Here is a 20,920-nt window from a genome sequence, read left to right on the forward strand (position 1 = left end):
AGGGGGGGAAGTGGTAGAGGGGAGAGGGAGATCGGCAAGAAAACAACATATGGAAGTGCTCGGCGCGGTGAGGTGGACGAAAGTTCGCAGTTTCGAATGTTAACGGGGGAGGGGGACGAGATACCTCGAAATCAAGCTCGTCACGTCAAACGGGATATGCTGTCGCCTCGATTCGATCTCGATACGCACATTTTTTGAGGAAACGACGCGTTCCGAGTATTGCAGGTTAGAATTGCCCAAAGTTTATAATTATATGGTCTCATTGTCACTGTGATCACCGATGCGCTAATGACGCAGTGTATACGTTACGATGAATGAATTGTTGGATGTTCGGGCTTGTACTGGATTACGCTAGGAATTAATTATCGTTGTAAAATTATTAATTCATTTTAAGATGCAATTGTGGGATGGAATTGATCGAACCTAGAAGTTTGTGTAGTCAAACATTTGAATTTGCATCGGATTGTGTACGTTAAAATCTAACTGTTATTCCAGTCATTAATTTAATGATGCCGCACAGTTGTGTGACAGTAAAAATTACAACCGAATATTTTCGTCAGATTCGGCCTTCGCCAAATTATGTTAATCTAATTATTGTAAATCTAATTATTGTTGTGATCTATGATTAACGTTTGCGACTGTGCATCGTTACAGAGTGAGAACTGTTGAATATTCGGATCTGCGTTGGATTACGTGTACGAGGCGTGAATTTGTTTGTTAAAATCTAATTGTCTAATTATTAATTTAATAATGCTGCACAGTTATGTGACAGTAAAAATTACAACCGAATATTTTCGTCAGATTTGGCCTTCGCCAAATTATGTTAAGATCCAATTATTTGTTGTAGTCCATTAATGCCGCAACTGTGCAATGTTACAGTGGGAACTGTTGAATATTTGGACCTGCGTTGGATTATGTACGAGGCGTGAATTTGTGGCAGCGCTGCATTTATTGTTTGACAATCGCTACTTTCGTAGCGTTAAACGTACGCCAACATGTTGACGGAACAGAATGTGATTATGGAGCTGACCGATTCCAGCGACACAGTGCCGATTGGTTTTATCACTACGGAAGACGGTCATACGATACTGGCAATAGGCGGTAAGAAGATAGAACTAATATATTACATTAAAACATATAAGTGTAATAATTAGAAGGAATCCAGAACTGTGTACACAATTCTACAACCACAACGCACATATTATGTAGCTCTTTATATACAATAATACATAACATCAAAGATTCAACTGTATATTTAGAATTTCATGTTGTTTGCATTAGGCTTTTGTTGAAATTGTAATTTAAATAAACAGAAAGATTATCTCTGCTGAACATGTGTATATTTTGTTTATGGGAAATCACCTGAAGATTTCATTCTTTTTTCAGAACATGAGGACGGCACGCTTGAATTCATGACGACGCCAGTCACATTAATGCCACAAAATAACATGGTATCTCCGGCACTGATAAAGACTGTGGATGGAAATTTTATTTTACAGCCGGTATGTGTAATTAACAGCATCTTAGAAGCTGAACAATAACGAGATGTCTTATTACATTGTTTGTTGGCAACGCTTTTCTCTGTGACACGCTTCTACTGTTTCAGTCTGTTTTCCAATTGAATGTGGAGAATCTGTCAGGAACTGCGACGCAACAGACAAATCTACTACCGTTGATGCAACACTTTGAGAATGGATCCGCAATCACGGAGCAATTAAAAGTACAGGATACTAATGAGTGCTCAGTCACGGAATTTTTACCATCCATCAGAGATAACAGCAGTGTGTTGTCAGACAAAGGGCAGCCGACAGTTGAGAGCCGTGCTAAATGCAAGTCTACGTCCGTATCTACGATACAAAATGCACGCAAAAGATCTCCAGGAAGACCAAAAAAGACTGGAGTAACTTCGCAGGTATGCCAATATCATCGATCAATGCCCACAACTTGAAAATATATCGTCTAAACTGTATAAAATAAATTATTATTGTTGATATTTTGTCAGAATGTGCAGTCTCTGAAGTGTGATATATGCAGGCAGGAGTTCACTAAGCAAACATTGTACCGCAGACACATGGAAAACCATGCCCAAGAGAAGCCACATAGATGTCCCAAATGTCCGGCATCGTTTAATATTCCAGTAAGTCCTTTCGTATCTTTTCTATCAATGGGATCTTAAGAGAAAGAAATCTCGTAATAAGAATCGTATCTTATGGAAACGGAAATATTTGTCAAGAACTCACTGTACTCACATATATCATACATATGTCATTATATTTTAATATAACTTTAATTTTAATTAATATATACAGTATAAGAAACTGTACGTTAAAGAATATAGAAAAAGATTGCTACAATGTATATCTGGGAGAATTTTGATCGAATAAATCTATTCAATCACCCGCGGCTAATCTCTCGTAGAATTAAATTAATAGTTATGAGAGAAAGTTGCTTCTTGATCTTGGATGCAATGGTCGGATTCAGTCTAGTAACTCCGTACAATGGCATCGTTACAGACAAATTTCACGCTTCATATGGCAACGCATAATACCGGTGACCCAAAATGCCCCGAATGCGGTAGGAAATACGCGAGGATGGCGAGTCTCAAGTCTCACATGTTGCTGCACGAGAAGGAGGAGAATCTCTTTTGCACGGAGTGCGAGGACGCCTTTTCGACGAAGGTAAGTTCGAGATTTACGTTCTATTTATCTCTATACGTATGAGGGAAATTTTTTCTTCCTACATGTGAAATAACGGCAATTCAGGATTCAGCATTTTTGTGTACAATTTTAATAAGTATCATAAGGAGGCAAGTCTTGAAATAACAGTCTGATGATTTTGAAACGCTCTATACATAAACACATGAAAGCTGCGTCGCGCTAAGATTGCCTTATCGATGGCTCTATCCTGTCAGCGCACGCTTCTGCTGATCACGCAGACCAACGATAACATTTATCATTGCGAATATACGATATACATAATTATTGCGGCTAAGGTCCAAAGTGTTGGCCTGGCTCTGCCTTCGTTTGTTCGCTCCTCAATTGGTCCACGTGCCCTAATTGACGGGTCATAAACCTCGATTGATAACAGGCTCTAATTACCTGTTTACCACTCGCGAATCTGTTCTCTGAAATTTATCATTGCATTTCTCATTGTTTTATATAGCATTTTGAACGATCGGTGCGAAACTAGTTTGCTATTAACGAATAAGATTTAGTGTGAATGAATTTGACTCTGCTAGTATGAATGAATAACAGCACGGCGTAAAGCGGATCTTGATGTTACTTCATCTAATCAGGGTTGATCTCGGTGACCCACAACGATTTATTTTGCCAGCCAGCCAGCCAGCCGAAATCGAACGATAGAAAATAGGAGCCCGCGATTCTCGTCATGTGTCTCCGTAGCGGGCCAGCGGTCGGATAAATAGAGATGATTTAATAATTCCTCTCAATGCTCTTGATTAAGAGGACATTATCTCATAGCGTCGTCAAAGTGTGCCATAATAATTGTGCCAGCAATAATCGGCCTTGCAGACTTTACAAGCATCAATGATATTTTAGCTTCATCTTTGCTACATATTCATAGAAGTGTCAGCGCTACTAGCAATAATTCCCAGGGAATGGAATTAATGAATCATGCATGCGAGATAACGCGCGTGTCCTCGATTGAGCGTTAATTGATCAGCAGCGGAAGGAACGTGCGTTTTTCAGGAGAAGAGATTACCACGGTACGATCATGCCCCTCCTCCCCGGGGGCAATCTTTCGAGTTTACGAAGAGAATAATAATTGATCGCATCGGGATCGTTGCAGCGATCACGCGTGACCGTGGTAGCGATAGTGGGCTGTAAAACGTGGGCAAGTGGGCGGCGGCGAGCGGCCGTATTAATGGGGCGCGCACGAATTACGCAACCGAATCGCATGATCTCACACAGATCTCGCGCCGATTGCCCTCGCCGTTTGGCCGCCGACACACGCCGTACGCATATACACGCGTGTGTGAGGTCGAAATGTGGAACGAACTTCAGGAAACGTTGCATCGCGCATCATCCGTCTCGGCGAGTGTATTTGAGCGGACACAACTTTTTTTCTTTTTTTTTTTTAGTACAAGAAAACAGGGCCAATGTAAAGAAAAATTTCGTGGAGATATTGAGATAGGATTATTAGCTTAAGAAGTTAAAATAAATTCAAATTCATATTATCTTTATGCCTAGACAATTTGTTCTTTTCCTCTATACTTTATTTAATTTTTCTGTTTCTTCTTAACGTAATTGTCTCTCTTTGATGTGACTACCTTGTATATTTTATTCCCAAATTTTCAATTTTTTTTTCTAAATAAGAGAAGATCAAGGAGAGGAGATTAATTATAAATGTAATTAATAGTCACTATAAAGATGAAGAAATGTAAGTATTTGAAAATGAAAAAGGTTAAGAAAAAAAAAATGAAAATTTGGAAATAAAAAATACAAGGTAGTCACATCAAAGAGAGACAATTACGTTAAGAAGAAACAGAAAAATTAAAGAAAATATAGAGGAAAAGAATAAATTGTCTAGGCTAGATAGATAATATGAATTTGAATTTCCGAACTGTACTAAATTTAATTCGTCTGCCGTAACATTTCTTGTACTTGGAATCTAAAAAAGTATGTGGAGAGAAAGGAGAACCGATAACGATGACGACGAATATGATGATTTCGACGACGACGTAAGCGACATTTACAGTCGTTTCGTCAGTGAGCAGCGGATACTCGCGAAGCGTGCACGTGTTTGCGCTTGTCACCCGCGGACGCGCGTACCCTTCCACGAAACGTGCGGTTCGATCAAAATCAAGGGACGCACTGTCACTTGAGTGCGTTGTTGAGAGTACATTTATTTATTTTGCAAGATTGCGTGGCCGCTACTTCTTAGATTAATTAGAGATTGTGGTTGCGTGATGCGCTTTGATTAAATCATGGTCACGCATTCGAAAGTCATCGCATATTTCGCTTGCACGCATTTCGCCAGCGTTCTGCAACTGTTTGAAATTTGTCACCGAAGGGATAAAGGATTCGTAAAATAATAATGAAAATAATTTACACGCGAATGAACTGTTTCTTTGCGAGATTAACTTACAATTGGCAATGAACACTCAATGCTGTATCATAATCTCGCGCTGATCTTCGCAGCCTAATAAATTGCCTTCTGTCAAACATCGACGAGGAAAAATATCTACTCTTAGAACGAAGCTTATACGATCGTTTCGGCAGTTTTTTACACGTCTCGGTATATTTTTTCTGGCGCCGGACTTGAAAGATCTTCGAGGGGGTCGCCTCGCCTTTCCCCGAAAACTGAAGTTCGTGATAGAAGTCGTGCGGATGGTGTCTCCTTTCAGTACACGGTGTGTGCGACACGTGACACGAAATTTTTTATTAAAAAAAAAAAGAGAAAATCCCGGGCATAAATAATTGACGTGCGTTTTTGTTGCTCAGGTGGAATCGGTGCTCGATGCATTCCGGATTTACGGTGAAACGTGCTGCAGCGATCAAAGATAACGAACAAAATAAATTCGCGCGAGGGAGGCAGAAGTTAGACGGCGAAAAGGAAGGATCGTCGGGCGAAATGAAAGCGCCGATAAAATGCGACCGCCGTTGATAAGAGACGAACCGTTGAACTTTACCGGGAAGAGTGAGGATATACAGCCGTCGTTTCGATGATAACTCACTATCATTAATAGCATTAACCCTGAAAATCGCTCGAGACGATCGCTCGTTCCGTCCTATAAGCAGCGACATTTAAATCGCAATCGGATTAAGATGTAAGAAACGATCGATATATAGGCGTCGCGTTGTACCGCTCTGGGACGTACGGAAGATCAAGTTTTCTTCGCGGAAGAAACCCGACTCCAGGAGGGGGACAGTGTGTGGTCTCTCGCGAAGAAGGCGCGTTTCGTGCTCGTGTTTACGCACGAAGGAATAATAATCTCTGACCGCGCGCGCGGCGTAACGCGCGTTGCGTTGAAGAAAAAGAAGAAGAAGAAGAAGATGGAGACCAGAGCGGGGCGATCAGCGAGATCTGCGACGGCGACTGCGTGCGGCGCGGCGGCGGCGAGGAAGAGAGCGATTTAATACGGGGAAACCGATGACGCTCTTCCTCGAGGCCGTATTTTAGGAACGTCCGTCCCATAAAGAACCCCCGTCGATCTTCTTCTTTACTCTTCTAGTCCCTCGCGAGTCATTCGCGAGTCGTCCGCGTGACACTTGACACGCCAATTGCCCGTCCGATTTGCGCACTGTCTAGATTACTCTAGATCGTCCTCGTTTCCGAAGGAACGAGGGACGATGCGCCGAAAGAACTTCCACGAAGCGCGATTCTTTCGCCCCTCTCCCTCCCCCTCAGTGAAATCCCTCCGACGCTGTAATGTGTTCTCGCAAGAGACTCTTCGTTAGTTCTCTTCGACGTTAATCCGGAATAGAGTGTGTTATTTTACAACGTGAATCTGCGACTATTTTATGGAAAGAAGCGAAATATAAGTGTGTGTTTTGAATAGCGAGGATGCGCTCTCTTCAAAGGTGGGCGTCGTATCGAAGCCGGAGGTCGTTTCCTGATTCGCCACGTCCGACGTGATTAGACGTTCCGTGCTGTGATAATTCAATGTATTTCGCCATGAAGTATCGTCAAAGCGAAATAAATCCGTCGATCCGATCTGTGGATTTTTCTTTCGCAAAAATGCTGCCAGCGCGAGATAAAATTCAGAATTATAAAAACGAGAGAGAGATAGCCTTGATATCATTGCCACATTTTATTAGATTCTTTATTTCTCGATTAATGATTGCGGATGATTATTGCGGCAAACTGCATAATATAAAGTATTCTCTAGATTTGTGGAATATTTTCTGAACCGATTTCACTTTCGATTGAACTTTCAGTTTTTCCACATGTAAGAATTGCAAAGGGACAGAAAGAGCTATCGTCATTCTTTTTTCCGTCACCTTATCTGGAATATTGCCAGTCTTAAAAATCGCCTTCGTCTGTTATAACATTTTTTATGGACTTACGAGTTATGCTCAGGTCTCAGGTTTGCTTAAGCAGATCGCCAGCCCATCCCGTGGCGTTTCTCGGCGGCATCTGAGGAATCCGAGATGCGAGCGGCGAACTGGTCGTTGATGAACCGAAATCTCGTCATCGCGGAGGAAGTGCTGCTGCTGCTGGAAAGGGAAAACGAATCACGAAAGAGGAAAACGCACGAGAGAGAGAGAAGAAGACGAAACGGAAGATCTCGTAAGTCGATCAAGCGGAAGAGGAAGAGGAGTCTCGTGGGCGGAAGGGAGAATAAGGGGAAGAGGAACGACGAGGAATACCGGACGTCTTTGGGAAGATCAAACGGCGAGCGGGGTGGAGGTGGCTGCTGCGGCTGGACCGCTAATAGTATGCGTGCCGGAAAAAGTGCAATGTCCCCTTGCGGATGCGCGATACGGGCGGCGACGCGCGGGAATTAACAGAGCACGGAATAATCTCCTGCACGATCTCGTGATCTTCGTCCTGGAACTGTCGCTGCGCCTTTTCGCGAGGAGAAAAAGGAAGAAGAATTTTGTTATATGTGTGCACCGCGACACGTGAAATTCGCTGCGAAGGAAGATAGAGAGGAGAGATACGGGAGAGAGTGACGGAGAAAAAGAGGAGAGACGAGATACGAAAAGGGAATCGTATATTTTGATACAAAAGTTCTCCTACGAGAGAAGATAGGGGAGAAGGGAGTAGCAGAAGAAAGTGATCGAGAGAGGGGAGAAAGAAAGAGAGAGTGGGACCCGCGAATTTTTGCAGTCGTCCGGTTATCGCACCGCGAATTGCGACCACGTGGACGCGATGCAATAAAGCTCCCGCGTATAAATTAATCGACGAGCAGTCTGATCTCCAAGACGGATAGTCTGATCTTCAGTTTATTTTCTGCATCTTTCGATTCCACGTTCCTTATCGACGAATGTTCTTTTTATCGAGGAGGATGCTGCGGGCGACTTTTGAGTCTGAATTTGTCGCCTGACACGGCTCGTTAGCGGAATCCTGTGCGACGCGCGATTCAATTTTACTGTCGAGAGACGCGCGATAGTAACAGTAAAATTTCGTGTTCAATATTGTGTTCGTCCCTTATCAGCGTTGATACTGCGAAAAAGGCGTTTCATCGAAACGGCCGATCGATAGCCACGATAATTCGGTGGGCCACCGCGTTGTGTTCGTCCTACTTTTTGCACCAAGCACTGCCATATAAGTACCCACTGCCCGCCGGCGCGTATTACTTTATGTATTACACGACACGATAATCCGCGCCACACAGTGCCGTCTTCCGATATGTCGTTCGCCGTAGACTGCCTGAATTTCGCGCTCCTCTTCGTCTGCACGCGCGTGTTCCATCTCGCACTCGGTATCAGCGCACAGTATTATAAGGTACACCCAGACTCAGTAATCCTTAGATTATTACATAGCCGCAGGGATGCTCAAAGATTGTGTATTTTATGAAGAATTTAAGATAATTTTTACAAATCAAAGATAATTTTTACAAATATATAGGATAGAGATAATGCATAATAATTTACAACTATTGTTAAGATTTAAATTATTCTTTCGTGTGTGTTATAACAGGCCCAACTGGACGCGCATTTGAAGCTTCACGGAGAAAAGTGGGCGAGCGAGGATGTGCGAAAGTGCAAATTATGCAACAAACAATTCGTGCAGCCCGCGCTCTACCGGATGCACATTCGCGAGCATTACAGGGTAAATTAAAAAAAAAACTTACCAAGCATCACACGTTTCGAAGAGCGGATCGATAACGCTGGCAATGCTTCATTAGTTTATTTTTTTTTTTATTTACTTTATATATTTTCTTCTATTTTCCACAAAACTGCAACTAGCTTCTCTCTTCGTTTCATCCTTTTTTTTTCTCGCGAGCACTTTTACGCTTCTAGTAAACAGATCGTACCCGCGGGAGTCTTATCGCGTTTATTTCTCTACAGTTACAGACGAAGATAGTAAAGCAGACTAAGAGGGGAACGAAGCATAAAACAATGTACAAATGCACCATATGCTTGAAGACTTTCCAAAAACCGAGCCAACTGATGCGACACATCAGAGTGCATACGGGAGAAAAGCCTTTTAAGGTAAACGCTTTCTGGAAGGAATTTGTCGATGATGATACTTCGAACGGATAGTTTCAAACGTGCGCTTTTCTTTGTTGCAGTGCACCGTCTGCAACCGGGCGTTCACGCAAAAGAGTTCGCTGCAAATCCACGCATGGCAACACAAGGGCATTCGGCCGCACACCTGCAGCCTCTGTAACGCCAAGTTCAGTCAGAAAGGTTTGAGGAATTTATAATTAATTTTTATAATTAATATATATTAAATGACTTTGAATTATTATATTTTAAATTATTATTATTATTAAATTTATATATTACTTATATTTATATATTAAATGACTCTGAATTATTATAATTTAAATTATTAAAAAGTATTAGTTAAGCTTAGAGAAGCGCGAATATATTAATCTTTGCATTCATTTTTCCCAAAGCCTTCTAGAAGAAAAATTTCATTCTGTATTTTTGTATAATTATTTTTTCACGAGAAATTCTTTATTTTTCGGTCCTATCATTAGTTCAGAAAACATCTGTATAATTTGCCAAGAATTTTTAAGTCGAGTTGCGAGTTTCACTGTTTGACTTTTTTTAGGAAACCTAAAGGCGCATATACTCAGAGTGCACAATGCACCAGAAGGCGAACCCACGTACGCGTGTTCATATTGTTCTTGCATCTTTAAGAAGCTAGGCAGTCTAAATGGACACATAAAGCGAATGCACTCTGTTTCCTCGGAGGTAAGTAACGATACTCATTTGTTATGGAAAAACGATTCGGATTTGTTACAAACGTAAAAATCGTTTACTCGTTAGGAATCTGCCGCCAAATCCTTGGAAGCTAATTCTAGTATCTCGTCGGAAGCTGAGATGCGTGCGACCGTCGACAGCGTTATATCGCAACTGGCATCTTTGGAGTCCGCTGTGAATAATACTGTAAATTCCACAAAAACTACGACCTTAAGCGCGGAGCAGAATGATATCTTGCAGCAGGCATTAAAAAACAGCGGTTTGCCGAACAAAAACGAAGTTACTTCGAAAGGTAATTGTCTAACAATAATATTAAATATTCATCATTTATTAGTTAATAAATATTACATCTGTTCAGCGTTCAGTTAATTAAAATCAATTCTTAAATTTATTAAATCTATTAAATTCTTCTATTAAATTATTTTTATATCTAAGTCATTGTTTCTTGATAATTTTAACGATACGACATCTGCAAATGTAATTTTTTTTGTAAGTATTATCGCTTTGCATGATATAATGAATATCTAATATTTGCTCGCAGAAACCATAGAACCGAAGAAGACGGATTCGCCAACGTCGTATGTCACGCTATTGGACAGAACCGCTGGTGGTACTTCGAGGTAATATTTTTCATTCTGAGCGGGAAACGTAAAAATAAATAAATGGGAACGTAAAGTAGTAACGAAAAATAGAACAATTTAAAAATATGTAAAAATATGTGTGACTATCAATCAATATAAACGAAATTTTATATGGTTTGCATAATAAGCAATTATTTACGTTCACAGGAAGTATCTCACTATAAAACAACGCTGCGTAGGAAACGTACGGTGGTATGCATGCTCGTTTTGCCCGAAAGAATTCAAAAAGCCGTCTGATTTGATACGTCATTTGCGCGTACATACCCAAGAGAAACCCTTCAAGGTAATTCAAATTTTATTTTGTTCGAAAATAGTAGGTCACGATGTGTCATACTAAGTTCACTCTGCATTTTTCAGTGTATGTATTGCGTGCGTTCTTTCGCGCTAAAATCGACAATGATAGCGCATGAGCGGACTCATACCGGAGTGAAGAAATACGCCTGCGATTCCTGCGACAAAACCTTTGCGTGCCACAGCAGTCTTACCGCTCATACGAGGCAAGTTTTAATATATTCTTTTATGTCATTTAATTCATCGTTTAATTTATATTTTGTGCATATTTTAGCCTTACTTTATTTCTTTTATGAATATTTGCATATTTTTACCTCTAAGTTGTTCTCAGTTCTGTATCTCTAAACGTTTATTTTAAACTTTGTATGTTCTAAACTTTTGATCCTTTATTATTTATTATTTTGATTAATTATTTGATTTATTTTGATTATTGCCCTTTCGAGTTTTTTTTTGTACAAGGCATAACAAGACGGTATCTAAATGTTCGTTAATAGAAACTTATTCCTCATTTCAGATTACACACAAAACCGCACAAGTGCAACATATGCGACAAGTCATTTAGTGCGAGCACCATCCTGAAAAATCATATGAAGAGCCACACCCGGGAGAAGCCCAAGATATCGCCCGAGGCGGAGAGCCTGGTGCCGCAGGTGGTGCTGCAAGAGCCGCTCGTCATCAGCGACGCCGGTAATAAAATCAGCGTGGCGCAGGTGCAGTCGAAGCAGAAACAATTGTACGAGAGCGTCGGCGTGGCCAGGCCGCACAAGTGTTGGGTCTGTCACGCGGCGTTCCGGAAAATCAGCCACTTGAAGCAACATTATCGTAGGCACACGGGCGAGCGTCCTTACAAGTGCTCCAAGTGCGACAGGTTCGAGATTTGACATCTGATATCTCTGTAAATCTTAGTATTAAATTGATTCAGATTTTAAAGACAGATTAAAAAGTCTCTTCAGCAGAAGAACCATATAGGGAACAAAAATGAGAATAGATCTTTTGAACAATATAAGAATAACAATACCAGATCAAATTAAACGAACGAAAATTAGAGCACAAATTAAAATAATATTTATAAGAATTAATTACATTAATCTTAGAGATCTTGATAAAACAAAATCTTATGATCTGGTTTGTTATTTTTATTGCTTGCAAAAATACGAGCTGTCCCATTTATTATTTTGAACAATCTATAAATTATAATTAGCTATTTAACTTCGCAACTATTCAACCTTTGATGTACTTTGCATTACGTCTCAATTAGAAAGCTTACGTTTCTCAATTTTCAGGAGATTTACATCGAACAGTGTCCTGAAATCCCATCTGCACACGCACGACGACGCGAGACCGTACAGTTGTTCGGTATGCGACACGAAATTCTCCACGCAGAGCAGCATGAAGAGGCACTTGGTCACGCATAGCAATAAAAGGCCGTACATGTGTCCGTACTGCCACAAGACGTTTAAGACGTACGTCAATTGCCGAAAGCACATGAAAAGACACAAGCACGAGCTGGCGCAGCGGGTTGGTATATTTAAACGTAAAAGCTGTTGTGAAAGTATTAAAAGGTACTAAAATCTCTCTCGTACGCGCAGCAATTGGATGAACAAAAGACGCAAGTGCAGAAGGATCAACAGCCCTTGAGCGAGAATAAAGAAGCTACCTCGACGTTACCGGAGAGCATCGCTCTCGCCGAAGATATGGAGGTGTCGTTCCAACCGCAAATGGCGCCGGATTTCACGCAGGCTTTCTCCGACCAGTTTCAAAATATCAGTGCGGAAAAAGAAAAGTCCTTTTTACTGCCGGACAACGCAACGTCGATAGTGAATCGTATGTGTTCTCCAAAAATTATATGCAAAATTTGACTAGAAATTAAGATCAATGAAGCATGTAGAATCGACGAGAGTTAAAGCTGGATCTTATATATATTTATATATTCATGATGATGATTTCAGAAAATTTATCTGTCGACGCAACTAACTTAGGAACGTCGCAAACTCTACACGCCGATGAAACCGGTACTATCACGCTACCTCATTACTCAGGAGATCAAACTCTCACGCCGGTAAGTAATCTTTAATATTCATAAGAGGTGCATAAACGCGTTGTAAAACGAAGAGAGACGAGTGAGACGTTTGGAAAATCTTGCAGGAAAGCATACGAGAGATCGAGGAGACTCTGAATCAGCAGCTGTTTAACATCGGCATGAATCTCGGGCTGGGAGCGAACGGTCTGCCGAGGCAGATGGACGAGGCGAACGCGAGTTCTCTCGACACATCCAGGGAACAACCGATGCTCAATATTATATATGAGCATAACAAGACTCTGGACTCGTCAGGCAATACCATATTCATGTCTCAATTCGATTCATTCGATATGAATCAAATTACGTTACAGGTAAATGCATTTTCTATGCAAAAGCGTGTATTTTTTAAATAAAAATTATTAACATTTTATAAGCATGAAATGATTAACCTTTTAACGGCGGGAGTGGTCGATATATCGACCTCCTAGGGGACACATAATTTTTGATGTTTTTTTCAGGGAAAATTTTATGCGTTGAATATGGAAAAAATAGTGTAAAAATTCCTGGAAGCATCCTTGACCTTGAAAATCGCTATTTCTTTTATTTAAAAGAAAAATTTAACCTTGAAATGGCGATTTTCAAGGTCAAGGATGCCACCAGGATTTTTTTCACTATTTTTTCCGTATTCAGCGCATCAAATTACGTAGGAAAATACTCTCAAACCTTCGCGCTAAATTTTTACATTGGATTTTATCTTTGCGGGCGGGGTTGGTCGATATTTCGACCAGCAGTCAGGTGGGGGACTCAATATAAGAAATTCATTGAATTTATTTATAAATTTCACGTCTAATAAGAAGTCGATTTTAACTCATATTTCCCCGCCCTTAAAAGGTTAATTTATTAATAATTTTTAATTAATTTTAATTAATCATTTTTAAATTAATTAATTTTCCAGGCGGATAACGATATAGACATCGGTTTAAATCCGAGCAACTCCACGAGTATATCCAGTATCTTGCCCAGATCCGTGGGAAGCAACCAGCAAGATGAGCAACGAGCTGCTCCAGCAACCACCGCCAGCAATATAGACGCTTCTCAGATCACGAGAAACACTCATCTGGTGGTGATAAGTCCTAAGGAGAATTGTTCGGAATTGGTGAAGCTCTCGCAGGTATGTCCGCCGAAGTACTCGAAAGTCATCGCGAAGGCGGATACCACAAACGGATCGGAGATGCAAGGCGTGAATGAACATGAGAAGACACCGCAGAAAAGTAACGCTGCGTCGTACGAAAACGAAAGAAATCCCTTGTTCATGTGAGTTATTTTAATTTACGTACGTGAAATCGTTTTACTGTCGAATACAGATGAAAGATACGCGATGCTTGCAGGAAGAACTTTCAAAGTGCAATGCAGCCGGAGACGCTTGTTTCTTCTGGCGTGACGGACGACCCGGCCGAAATATCGGAGTGTAGCACTCTGCTGCAGTGCCACATGTGCGGCGATCAAGGTTTCACGACAGAGAGATTGAAGGTATGACGTACGCATAAACATTTCCTAGATATCTGTACATTGCAACGTAAAGCTGCTTTCTAAATCACGCAGTGAAATAAATACAATTTTCACAGGAACATCTGAAGTCCCATCGCGGTGCCAAAGAGTACGAGTGCTCGGAGTGTTCCCAGCGATTCTGCACGAACGGCGGTCTCAGCAGGCACATGAAGATGCACACGAACAAGCAGTAAGCTCTTGAATTGATTGACCGAGCAACGAGAGACTTGTCTCTCGAATACGTTAACAATAGAAAAATTTATGAATTTTTTTCCTTACTTTTTCGCACAGGCGATGGAAATGCACGACCTGCCAGAAGATACTGGGCAGCAAACTGCAATTGAAGCATCACAACAAAATGCACACCGAGGCTTGGAATGTTTCGTCCATGGAGCCGGACAGCTCCCAGAAGGATCTCATCTCCTCCGGTCTACCGACGATAACGACGCTGAACGTCCGAGTAGATCCGAACTCGTCAGTTTCCGAGAAGGTTTTGATGGCCACGGTCGCCGAGAAGAGCATAGACTGCGCTGACGTAAGTACATGCAAATATTGGCACTATTTCGCTAAGTCTCGCATTGGGCCAAGTGGTTCATCGTTGTAATATAATTTAATTATTTATTTACACAAAGATATTAATTCAATATTTACATTTAAATTTTCCTCTAAATTAATTTAATTTAAATCCTATCAACCCCTAACTTTATCCCCCCTCCCCCTTTTAATTTTAATAATCTTACTAATTTCTCCTCTTATCATTTATTATTATTTAAGATTTTATGTTAATAAAAACTTTAAATCTTCAAAGATTAATGTATGTTGTTTAGGAGAATGTGAAGAAAGAGCCAAGGGAATACACTAATAAATGTAAGTACTGTCCGAAAACGTTCCGTAAACCAAGCGACCTCATCAGGCACATTCGCACGCACACGGGCGAACGACCGTACAAGTGCGAGCACTGCAGCAAGAGCTTCGCGGTCAAGTGCACTTTGGACTCGCATATGAAGGTCCACACGGGCAAGAAGACGTTCTGCTGCCACGTCTGCAGCAGCATGTTCGCTACGAAGGGCAGTTTAAAGGTCCACATGCGATTGCATACGGGTGAGAGTCATTCCTTGAATTATTTTATGTGTCATTGATTTTTATGTTTTTTTTATTTCCAGCGAAAATAATTGTAATTAAATATAAGAATCTTGCTATTTAAATATTTCAATTTTTTAAACATTGAAGAATGTAAAACGTGAGAATTTTATCTGGAAGAAAAGTGATATGGCAACCACACGTCTTAAAATCTTCCAGGCTCGAAACCGTTCAAGTGTCCCGTGTGCGATCTCCGATTCCGCACGTCGGGTCACAAGAAGGTACACATGCTGAAGCACGCGAGGGAGCACAAGGGCGGCGCGAAGCGCAAGCCGAAGCACTCGAAGATCGCCGCGGTGGCGGAAGCGGCGGCCAGCCTCGAGAAGATCGTTTCTCTGGATAATATGTCGATGACCACGACGACGACGGCGACCGCTGCCGTGATCAACGACGAAGCCGCGCCATCGCAGCCTCTGGATTATCCCGCGTTGGAGCAGACGGTGAATCTCGATACCGCGGTGCACCTGCCGAATCAAATCGCGTTCAACCACGCCGACGCGACGTCGACGATTCTCAACAACAATTCCATCCTGTCCGTGAACGAGAACAACGAGCTGGTGGCGAATCTGCAGTTCTTGCTGGCGAACGGCCTCGTCACCATTCAAACGGACGACACTCTGCTGACGCCGCAGCCGGCGGCGAACGACGCCGCCGGAGTGCCGACCAACGTGATCGAGTTGGTCAATCCGGATCCCTTCCAGGAGGCCTGCAACCTGGGTAACGCCAGTCACGTGGTGATAACCAGCCAGGTGCCGACGGAGACGACGACCGCGGAGACGAGCAGCGCGACGGTCATTCAGATGAACGACTGCATGCCTCCTGTGTCCATGATACAGATGCAGACTCCGAGTACAAACGGCGCCGGTGTGTCCGAAGCGAGAACCAGCGATCAAATGACGATGACGACGACGACGACAGCGGTGGCGAGGGCCGCGGCGCAGCCCTCCAAGAAGGAGTGCGACGTGTGCGGCAAAACGTTCATGAAACCGTACCAGCTGGAGCGGCACAGGCGCATTCACACGGGCGAGCGGCCGTACAAGTGCGAGCAGTGCGGCAAGTCGTTCGCGCAGAGGTTCACGCTGCATCTGCACCAGAAGCACCACACCGGCGACCGGCCGTACGCCTGCCCGCATTGCAAGCACATGTTCACGCAGAAGTGCAATCTGCAGACGCATCTCAGACGCGTCCACCAGCTGGTCATGCTCGACGTCAAGAAGCTGAAGAGCGGCCAGCAGATGCTGGGGGCGCTTCTGCAGGACAATCAGGACGGCGACACCAAGCTGCTGAACCTGGACGACATACTGGTGGTAGATTTTCTCAAGTGAATGTCCTCCAGGGGGGAAAAAAAAGTCCCTCCGAGAAGAGATCGACCCTGTGATCCGCGAGCAAATCGCTTTGTAGGTGTGTAACATAATATGTACTAATTAAAAATGTGCCGCAAATGTGTTTATCGATAATTAAAAGACTGCGCTTTCAAGTGGCCGAAACAGATGTGGAAAGAAGGATTTCTAACGTTTAAGCAAATGATTAAAGCTGTGATGTATGTTTTGCGTATATCGTTGACGATGTAACAATATGTTTTGCTCGAGACATTTATTTAATACCGTTCTAGCTGACTATTCAGTTCATTATTGTTGCATTTTTTTTTTATCGCCGATACACACATCCGTAAAATTGCATGAAGATTTTATTTTTAGCATCGACACACAACCGACATTAATTTTTATTTTACCTTCTTTCATTTAAAATAAAAACGCACTGTTACACACACACACACACACACACGCACACACGCACTGTTTAACTTAATATAGATAAGTATACAAAACTTCACGATGCAGAGCAACAATTGGAACAACAACAAAAATAAGGGGAGCTCAGTGCTGGAAGTCGCAATCGATCTCGAGAGCGGGACACCCGTCGGGATGGTTCTTGTGAAACCAGCAAGGTTTCACCTTCCTCAAAGGTGTACCAGCGTTCCTCCTCCTCTTCCTCTTCCTGTCGACGGTGCCGGGTATCCTGAATTGCACTTTTCCCTGAGCGACGCAGAAGATATGGCTGTGATTCTTCAGTAGGGTCTGCAGCCCGCCGCACTCGTTTCGCAGCTGCTGCAGCGTCCCGGGCGCGATCAGCTTCGCCACGTCGCCGATGCCGATCTGTCCGCCGGCGTTCCACGTTTCACCGGGTCTCCGCTCCAACGGTATTCTGCGACCGGCGCGGAGGAGATGCGCCACGACCACGTTGACTATCTCGAGGATCAGCTGTTTGTCCAACTGCGTGCAGTTCCGCGCCCGTTCCGTCGAGTCCCTCGGTTTGAAGCTCGCGGACCACGGGTCGCCGTTCTCCGCCGCCCCGCTCTTCGCACCCTCCACCTGGGACCTCGCGTTTATGATCCTCTGGATATCGGCGTCCAGCGCCGCGGCGTTCTCCCTCGCGTAAGTCCGCTTCCAGCCGACGAAACAGGTCCGCTTGGTCGACGGGATTCGCAGTCTGTCCGCTAACGTGAGGAAGCCGCAGCCCTCGCACACGCTCCTAACGTACGCCATGTACTCCGAGTACTGGCTCTCGGCGGCGTTGCGCCGCCGGTACTTGCTGCCGTCGAATTCGTAGGCGCAGCACGGCAGCAGGAAGAACCGGCACTCGTAGGAGCTGCGCGCGGCGATCACGGGAATCCACGGGGTCAGCTCGTCCGAGTGATTCCCTATGATCCAGTCCACGTCGGGGAAGAGTGTGTCCGAGGATGGAACGATTGTGCCGACCTGCAAATACATGTGATTCTATCGAAATAAATTGAAGTTATATTTTAAAATAAATATTAAATTATAAACGAATTGTAAATGAAAATGTTATAGCATCGTTAAATGTTGTGTCAGTTTATAAATTTGTTGATTGTCAATTTCTAATATTGAACGATAAAAAGATTATCCACAAAATTATAATAAATTGTTAACGAAGGAGCAACACGGACTTTGATCATGGACTGACGTGATATCCGAATTGAATTTATTCAAGTAAGTACAGTAGATTGTGGCGAATTCTTCACGCACCTGTAAACGAGTGCTCTCCGGAAACAGGTCCCAGATCTTCCGCTTGCGCAAATCGATTCCCGTCCCCCTGTGGCCCTCGCTAGACAGGATGTAGACGAGAAGGCCGTTTCCGCAGCCGAGATCGACGAACGACTGCAGCTCCCGCGTCCCCCTTTCCAGCCTCTCCTTCTCCCAGAGCAGTAGCAAGTAAGTCGCGATCGCGACGTCCTCGTAGACGAACTTCGCCGGGTCCGTGTTCTCCGGCCAGGCGTTCACCATTCCCGTGCCGTACTTCTCCTTCAGCCGATTGTACAGCAGGGTGTACTTCTCGACGGGGACGAGACCGAGGGAGCGGATCCTCGGACCGTCGCCGTCGTCCTCGCTGCCCATCCATCGCGTCAGCCGCGGAAAGAGCTTGGACTTGAGCCAGTCGCGGCTCCGGTCCTGATTCTCGTCGTCCGACCTGCGTACCTCTATGCACGTGGACACGCGCTCGCGATGCCGTATCCTGTAGGCCGTGCACGGGCCCAGGGACTGCTTCCCCGGGACGATCGGTTTGTGGAGGCTGGTAACGCCGACCGAGCCTTTGTCGATGAACACGAGCTCCAGCGTGGGCGAGAATATCTGCGTGTTGCGAGGCAGCAGCTTCCTCACGCGCAGACAAGCCTCGCCGTCCGCCGCCGCCGCCTCGATCGGATCTGCACGTCGAGCTGACCGGCAGTACTCCGCGATACCCAAGACGTCTAATAAATATTTCATATCTCCCGAGGACGAGTCGCATTCCAGATCACCAGGCTGGATCCGCAGCTGCCCGACGCGTTCGAGGATATCCGGAACGTCGCGGCTGACGACTTCGGCCGTCAGCAGCTCTCGGGACGCCAGGATGCGACGGTTGACGACGTGAGGGTTCCTCAGCCAGATCCCGATGGCCTTCCAGAACTGTGAGTCACTGCTGTCGGTGTTCCCACTGACAACCTCCTCGAAATTCATCCTTTTCTATCTACGATATACTAATCTGGCCACGCGTGCTTCACGTAGGTTAAAATACGACTTGTGTGTCAATATTTATCATTTGGACGTTGGAGTACTGCCCGGCTGATTGTACTGCGGAGTGTAAAGAACAGGGCACGGATTACATGACTGATTCGATCGAAAAATTTGATACATCAAGTCGACGGGGCGAGGAATACCTTTTGTATCACCCACTTGGCGTCCAGCAGCGCCCGCTCCATGATCTGCTGCACGCGTTCCTCGTCGGACTCCGAGACGTGCTGCCTGAAGCTCTGGGAACAACGAGTAGGTCACGGATAACAAAGGCTTATCTGATTGATTTGTCGCAACGAGAGAGATGCTTTTCTCGCGAAAGTTATAACCGCTACGAGAGATTCAGTAGTTCAATATTTCCAGCTCTCTCTCTGATTACAACGTTGAGCAGGTTATCCTTATCGGAAAGTCATTTTGTACCTACTTGCTTGATCGAGTGCTTGTAAAATTGCTGCGTGTGCTTCGGCAGTTTTTCGCATTCGCGCAACAGATATTTGTACAGCTGTTTAGGCTTGTTCACCGTCGCGCTGCCGAACATTCGGCTCGCCATCGTTTTGCGGGAGATCACGTCACGAAGCGCACGTGGAGCCGCGCGAGTTCCTTTCCCTCCCTTATTGCTATTTTCTATGTATGTACGTATGTACATACGTACATACATAGTATAGTACTGTGTATTGATAGCAATTCTCGTAGAATATACCCGCTATTGATAAAATAGAAAGCACAGATCACATCTCGTTAGGCTGTTCAAAAGCAGATTTGACAATACTTATATGACAAATTATGATTTTGTGCTGTCAACTACAAGATTGCGGTATTAATTTAAAAAAAACTAATCGGTGAAGATATTAGTCACACAAAAATGAAAATTTTTTAGTTAGACAAATTATGATTTTGTGCTGTCAACTACAAGATTGCGGTATTAATTTAAAAAAAAAACTAATCGGTGAAGATATTAAAGTCACACAAAAATAAAAATTTTTTAGTTAGACAAATTATGATTTTGTACTGTCTTTTGTCAACCACAAGATTGCGGTATTAATTAAAAAAAAACAACTAATCGGTGAAGATACTAAAATCACACAAAAATTGAAAATTTTCAAGATACAGAAAAATTAAAGAGGCGATTAAGCTTAGAGAAATGTTATCTCTAATCTTTCGCATGACACACATTCCGCGAAGAAGAATGATTGGCATAATTTTTTTCAACGTCTTATCTTATAACAGCGACGCAATTACTTAGCAGTTCCTGCCTTTCCTCTGTGACGGTTCAACGATATTACACTTAATTGGGCCAATCACGATCTTCCCCGACAGACTGCGATCATAAAAGCACGACAAAAGAAAAAAAAAACACAAAAGCCACAC

General features: G+C 43.4%; 3 protein-coding genes across 4 annotated transcripts; 1 reads left to right on the forward strand and 2 right to left on the reverse strand.

The window, feature by feature from the left end:
* The first annotated feature begins 21 nt into the window (after positions 1–21).
* LOC105448308 (zinc finger protein 236-like) lies at positions 22–17,053 on the forward strand. 2 transcript variants are annotated; one of them, XM_011686814.1, is made up of 25 exons: positions 22–225; positions 880–1,101; positions 1,387–1,502; positions 1,607–1,912; positions 2,003–2,137; positions 2,514–2,678; positions 8,608–8,739; positions 8,979–9,122; positions 9,203–9,320; positions 9,691–9,833; positions 9,909–10,134; positions 10,384–10,462; positions 10,631–10,766; positions 10,841–10,980; positions 11,289–11,642; positions 12,058–12,292; positions 12,364–12,598; positions 12,724–12,833; positions 12,920–13,165; positions 13,750–14,108; positions 14,183–14,324; positions 14,420–14,532; positions 14,634–14,877; positions 15,170–15,443; positions 15,642–17,053. In XM_011686814.1, exons 2-25 carry the CDS (start codon positions 996–998, stop codon positions 16,805–16,807), a joined length of 5,424 nt encoding a protein of 1,807 aa, XP_011685116.1. In that variant the 5' UTR covers positions 22–225; positions 880–995; the 3' UTR covers positions 16,808–17,053. The 2 variants fall into 2 exon arrangements, with proteins under 2 accessions (XP_011685116.1, XP_011685117.1); XM_011686815.1 differs by lacking the exons at positions 22–225; positions 880–1,101; positions 1,387–1,502; ... (1 more) ...; positions 2,003–2,137; positions 2,514–2,678 and adding an exon at positions 5,896–8,412.
* LOC105448307 (probable tRNA (uracil-O(2)-)-methyltransferase) lies at positions 17,024–19,571 on the reverse strand. Its single transcript, XM_011686813.1, has 2 exons — positions 18,530–19,571; positions 17,024–18,241 (listed from the first exon to the last, which is right to left on the reverse strand). Exons 1-2 carry the CDS (start codon positions 19,496–19,498, stop codon positions 17,360–17,362), a joined length of 1,851 nt encoding a protein of 616 aa, XP_011685115.1. The 5' UTR covers positions 19,499–19,571; the 3' UTR covers positions 17,024–17,359.
* Positions 19,500–20,911, reverse strand: LOC105448306 (LYR motif-containing protein 9-like). Its single transcript, XM_011686812.1, has 3 exons — positions 19,977–20,911; positions 19,699–19,791; positions 19,500–19,612 (listed from the first exon to the last, which is right to left on the reverse strand). Exons 1-3 carry the CDS (start codon positions 20,208–20,210, stop codon positions 19,577–19,579), a joined length of 363 nt encoding a protein of 120 aa, XP_011685114.1. The 5' UTR covers positions 20,211–20,911; the 3' UTR covers positions 19,500–19,576.
* Positions 20,912–20,920: the final 9 nt, after the last annotated feature.

The sequence above is a fragment of the Wasmannia auropunctata genome, unplaced genomic scaffold (genome assembly GCF_000956235.1).
Source record: "Wasmannia auropunctata unplaced genomic scaffold, wasmannia.A_1.0 LD336088.1, whole genome shotgun sequence".
NCBI classification, from domain to species: Eukaryota; Metazoa; Arthropoda; class Insecta; order Hymenoptera; family Formicidae; genus Wasmannia; species Wasmannia auropunctata.

Excerpts from the sequence above, each read along its gene's own strand:
- LOC105448307 (XM_011686813.1), bottom strand. The coding sequence starts at position 19,498 with ATGAATTTCGAGGAGGTTGTCAGTGGGAACACCGACAGCAGTGACTCA. Across the intron at positions 18,242-18,529 it reads CGGAGAGCACTCGTTTACAG|GTCGGCACAATCGTTCCATC; the intron begins GTGCGTGAAGAA and ends ATGTATTTGCAG.
- LOC105448308 (XM_011686814.1), top strand. The coding sequence starts at position 996 with ATGTTGACGGAACAGAATGTGATTATGGAGCTGACCGATTCCAGCGAC. Across the intron at positions 2,138-2,513 it reads CGGCATCGTTTAATATTCCA|ACAAATTTCACGCTTCATAT; the intron begins GTAAGTCCTTTC and ends GCATCGTTACAG. Across the intron at positions 8,740-8,978 it reads ACATTCGCGAGCATTACAGG|TTACAGACGAAGATAGTAAA; the intron begins GTAAATTAAAAA and ends ATTTCTCTACAG.
- LOC105448306 (XM_011686812.1), bottom strand. The coding sequence starts at position 20,210 with ATGTATGTACGTATGTACATACGTACATACATAGAAAATAGCAATAAG. Across the intron at positions 19,792-19,976 it reads ACAAGCACTCGATCAAGCAA|AGCTTCAGGCAGCACGTCTC; the intron begins GTAGGTACAAAA and ends CGTTGTTCCCAG. Across the intron at positions 19,613-19,698 it reads CCAAGTGGGTGATACAAAAG|TACAATCAGCCGGGCAGTAC; the intron begins GTATTCCTCGCC and ends TACACTCCGCAG.